Raw genomic sequence first — 4,978 nt, forward strand, 5'->3', positions numbered from 1 at the left:
TCTTTAAAAAACATTTGAAAAATATCTACATTTTATCGAAGCTTGTTGAAGGCCTTTGAAAAATATATTATATTTATCGAATGACATTAAAAACTTTTGAAAACTATTTACTCTTTATCAAAAGTTACTAAACTCTTTGTAAATTATATTATATTTATTAATTATCCTTATATCATTTAAATTTTCTCTGAACCAACAAAGACCGAGACAGTAATATATTTTTTTAATTAAAATTACTGCCATCATATATTTTTTTTTTTTTAAAAAAAAATCTTTAAAAAATAATGCGTGTATATATATATATATATAAAATTTAAAAACCATCGAAAAAGAACTTTTTAAAATAAAATCATTTCTATGAGAAATTGAAGTAAAACTATCTACATTTTAAATTTTTCTATCTTGTCATTTCCCTATCTTCAAGCTAGGGCACCATTTTTTATTTCCATTTCTTCGAACTTCATACTCTCCATTTCTTCAAGCTTCATACTCTCTATTTCCGATTTCCATTTGTTTAAGCTACGCAGATCATCCTCTTGATAGCTCTTTGTTACTTCAAATAGTCCCCACCATGCTTCAACGCTTTGACCTCGTGTCCATGTATGAAGCATCCCTCTGCTAGCTCTGTAGCTCGTCTTATCGCCATAACCATAGGTATACAAAATTTGTATCACTTGTTTCTGTATTCCATTTTGCTATTTTTGCTTCAGTGAAAATGCGGGTTCAATAATAATTCTCTGTTCATTTCACGAAATTAAGCACAAACTCCTTGTGGAGACTCAGTTTTATCTCCATTTTCTCTATCTCGCACTTACGATTCATTCTCTTTTGATTAGCTTATTCACAACTTGTGTAAAGTGCTTGCTCTTTTCTGTATCAACTTTGACCGTTTGCGCTTAAAACCTTGTTTAGGGTTTAAGATGATATATGAGTTGTAACTAGGCTTCTGAAATTGGAAATTTTGGTCGAATATACTTTTTATTGTTCACAGTATTGTTTTTGACTTTGTGGTAGTTCATTACTTTGTTTTAGAAATGATGAGAGATATTGAAGAAATGGATGGTTAACTTTTTTATTAAATAGCTCGAAGTGCTTATGATCAGAAATTTGTAACTTGATATGTAGGATTCAGGTTAACACCATTCATAATGTTTTATTATAATGTAGGTTCAAGGAAATCCAAAGCTTATTGCGATGGGGGATTTCTCGGTAATCTATCATTTTTTATTCTTATTTTGAGAGATTTTTAAAAATAATGCTCTTAGACTAGAAGTTTGTCAGCTTGGGTTTATAATGTGGTTTTCGATTGATTTTGTTTATGTTGCCATTGCATCATGAAAATTTGTAATATTGCTTCTAAATCTATGGTTGTTGTTTGTGTATATCATTTGCTAATGACTATATTAGGAGAATGGAAGAGATGCTATATTAGGACTTAGTGCAAAATTGGCTAGATGTTTTATTATCCAATCAACTGACTTCACTGTGTCCTGCACTAGGAGTTTCCAGTTTACCACCAATGTAAGTTTGCATAATCTCGTCGTAAACAAGATCGGAATATCAGTTTGTTGTCAATGTAGTTTAGTTACCAAGCTTGGGAGTATGGAATTTCCTTGATTACTGTGAACTGGGGTACTAGCATTGCAAAGTATTATTGAACAAAGTGTATTTTCCCAAGCTTAATTCTTAAGCTGCTTTGTTATGAGCAACATTATCATTTTGTAGTTCCCCTTCATCTTTTGAATTTGATTAAATTTTACTGTGCTTTGCAAGTTAGCGATGTGTAATTGCAGGTTAAGTCTGCAATATCTCCAATATCTCAATATCTCAAATCTCATTTAAGTCTCTTACAACTTCCAAATTTATAATTGCAGGTTTCTAGCCTCAATTCAGAACTTATATCTGTAGCTGCAGCTGAAAGGAAGTTGGTGTTCAAAGAAGGTATAGAGGAAAGATTATGTGCATATTCTCCGACTGTCGCTCATCACTTCCCAACGACAGTAAAAGAGGTAGACTAGAATCAAAAGGGAACTATTGGACCTCCTGAATATCACAATTAATCCTTTTATTTCCACAATTCAAGTGGCGAAATGGGTGGTATCTTCAACAACTTACATTGTTTTTCCCGGTTTTATACTTATTTTCTAGCTCTAAAATCTTTGATTTGCTTACATGTGAACTTTGGGTTAGTTACATTTTTTTCATGATCCTACTGAGATTTATACTAAGATTTAAATTACATTATTTGTCTTGTGTGGCTGGAAAGGAATGGATTTTTTCTTGATTGCAAAGCAGAGAAATTAGTCTCTATTATGTTGATAATAGCTATTATTCTAAAAGTTTTGAATAAATTAGCTTAAAGTGATAATTTGGTTTCAGGTAGTCTCTTAATTACTTTTTACAAAGAAGTATATCATATTCTTACTATGAGCTCATTGTATAACTTGGATAAAAGTTGGATGCAAATTTAAAATCGAGTAGTGCATATAGAAAAGAAGTTAGAAACTTTTTAGATTTTGCATCCTTACATGCAACGTCTAGTCAAATATCTTGTCCATGTAAGAGATGCAATAATGTAGTACTTAAAACTCGAGACGATGTAGAAGTAAATTTGTTAATGTTTGGGATAGTTCCAAGTTATACTAGATGAACATGTTTTTGAAATACTAGAGGATCATTTTAGTGCTTTTAACACTGGCAACTGGATTGATAAAAGAGAATCAAAGAAACATGGTTATGATGAAGAACCTCATGGGGATGCTTCTATGTTTTATAGATTGTTAAATGATGCAGAAAAAGAGTTTTATTCTAGGTGTCAAAAATATTTTAAGTTGTCTTTCATTATGAAATTGTTTAATCTAAAGTCTCTTGGAAGTTGGAGTAATAAATTATTTACTTTATTGATTGATTTATTAAAAGATACATTTCCAAAAGGTACTGATCTACCTAATAATTACTATGAGACAAGGAAAATCCTTCAAGATTTAGGATTTCATTACTAAAAAATACATGCATGCTCCAATAATTACCCACTATATTGGAAGGAAAATGTGAATGCCGATGAATGTTCAGTTTTTGGAGAATCTAGGTAAAAGCAAAATGAAACAAATACAAAGTAGAAGATTCCACAAAATTTTTTGTGATATTTTTTTCTAATTCCAAGATTAAAAAGATTACACATGTCAAGAAAGACTGCATCAAGTATGACTTGATATTTGAATAGATGATTAGATGATGGAGTTCTTAGGCATCCTGCTAATACTATTGCTTGGAAAACACTTGATGCATCATATAGTTTATTTGCTTCAAAGCCTCGAAATGTTCGATTTGGATTGACCAGTGATGGATTTAATCCATTTGGAAATATGAATCTCATATGAGTCTCTCTTATAGTGTCTGGCGTGTCATTCTTATCCTATATAATTTGCCACCATGGATGTGTATGAAAGAGTCTTATTTCATGTTATCATTACCCATTCTTGAATCTAAAGTCCCTAATAATGATATTGACATCTTTTTACAACAATTAGTTGATGAACTGAAGTTCTTATGGGATGTAGGGGTTGAAACTTATGTTTCACTAAAACAAAATTTTAACATGCATGCTGCATTATTATGGGCAGTCAATGATTTTTCAGCATATGGAAACTTATTTGGTTGGAATACAAGATATACTTTAGCTTATCCTTCATGTTATTTTGATACTCGATCATTTTATTTGAAAAATAGTGAAAAAAATGTGCTACATGGGTCATCATCGTTTCTTACCCATAGAACCTGAATGGAGACTACAATAAAAGTTGTTTGATGGGTTTATTGAAAAAATCTACCTACTAAGAATTTGTTTGGAAGTTGTATACTTGAACAAATGAATCAATTTGGAGAATATTTATTTCGCAAGAGTGTGAAAAAGAGAAAAAGTTCTAAAGATTAAGCATATTCTTTGAGCGACCTTATTGCAGCACTTTATTATTGCGACACAATTTAGATGTCATGTATATTAAAACATGTATGTGAAAACGTAATCAATATACTGTTGAATATTAAAGGAAGGACAAAAGATAATTTGAAGTCTCATCTTGATCTTCAATAAATGGAAATAAAAAAGGAATTGCTTCCAATACAAGAAGAAAACAAGTTAGAGAGATATTGATACAACAAAAAAAAGGAAACTATTTGAGCTTACATTGGTATATGAAAAAATAATAGTTTTTTCTTTAATTTACTTCTTACATAATTAGACTATAACTATTTTTTTTTTTTTTTGCAGGTACGATTTAAAGTCGAAGGTCACGAAGCTTCAGTATTGCTTCAAATTCACCGATCTTATAATAGTTGGAGATATAGTTTAAAGAAAAATTGGTTGTTGAAATATGATATAATTACAAAAGCTTTAGCAAATATTCTACCAGAAATTACAAGAGAAGATGCATAATATCTTGCAAAGTTATGGAAGTCAACTGAAGATCATGTTGATTCTAATATCTTTTTCTTGTACATAAAAAAAGTTGTGCTTAATAAGAAACCAAAAGAAATGTCCTAAATTGAATGTATATCACACATGTGGTTCATTAAGTATACAACAAAAAGTTGAAGACAAGGTAATTAAATGAAAAATTACATAAAATTCTTTTGTTTTAGTCAAATTCTCCAATATATAATATTTTTCACTTAAATAGGTTCGAGACACTAATGAAGAACCTAGTCGAATTAGAATTTGGGAGTTAACTCACTTGAGCAATAATGGATTCGCTGTGAATGAAATTACATAGAGAAAATGGTAAGTACAAAATAATGGATAGATACGATGTTATTAGTTAGATTTTGAGTTAAGGCCATTAATTTATCATCTCTGTTACTATTGATTTAAAAAAGTCTGCTTAATGTTTGTTTGGATTTGAATTTGGATAGGATTTATGTAGTGTATAAATGTCAGATTTGCTTTAGAATCTTCCAATTTGGAGATATCTATCCATAC

The 4,978-nt window shown here is 30.1% G+C and overlaps 1 protein-coding gene across 1 annotated transcript; it reads left to right on the forward strand.

Moving 5' to 3' along the window:
• The first annotated feature begins 389 nt into the window (after positions 1–389).
• LOC120068141 lies at positions 390–4,525 on the forward strand. Its single transcript, XM_039019843.1, has 4 exons — positions 390–654; positions 1,168–1,209; positions 1,875–2,009; positions 4,271–4,525. The coding sequence occupies exons 2-4, from the start codon at positions 1,195–1,197 to the stop codon at positions 4,433–4,435; spliced, it is 315 nt and encodes a 104-aa protein (XP_038875771.1). The 5' UTR covers positions 390–654; positions 1,168–1,194; the 3' UTR covers positions 4,436–4,525.
• The last annotated feature ends 453 nt before the right edge of the window (positions 4,526–4,978 follow it).

This window comes from Benincasa hispida, chromosome 12 (genome assembly GCF_009727055.1).
Source record: "Benincasa hispida cultivar B227 chromosome 12, ASM972705v1, whole genome shotgun sequence".
Taxonomy (NCBI): domain Eukaryota; kingdom Viridiplantae; phylum Streptophyta; class Magnoliopsida; order Cucurbitales; family Cucurbitaceae; genus Benincasa; species Benincasa hispida.

Coding starts and splice junctions, on each gene's coding strand:
- LOC120068141 (XM_039019843.1), top strand. Junction 2,010..4,270: donor TCCCAACGACAGTAAAAGAG/GTAGACTAGAAT, acceptor TTTTTTTTGCAG/GTACGATTTAAAGTCGAAGG.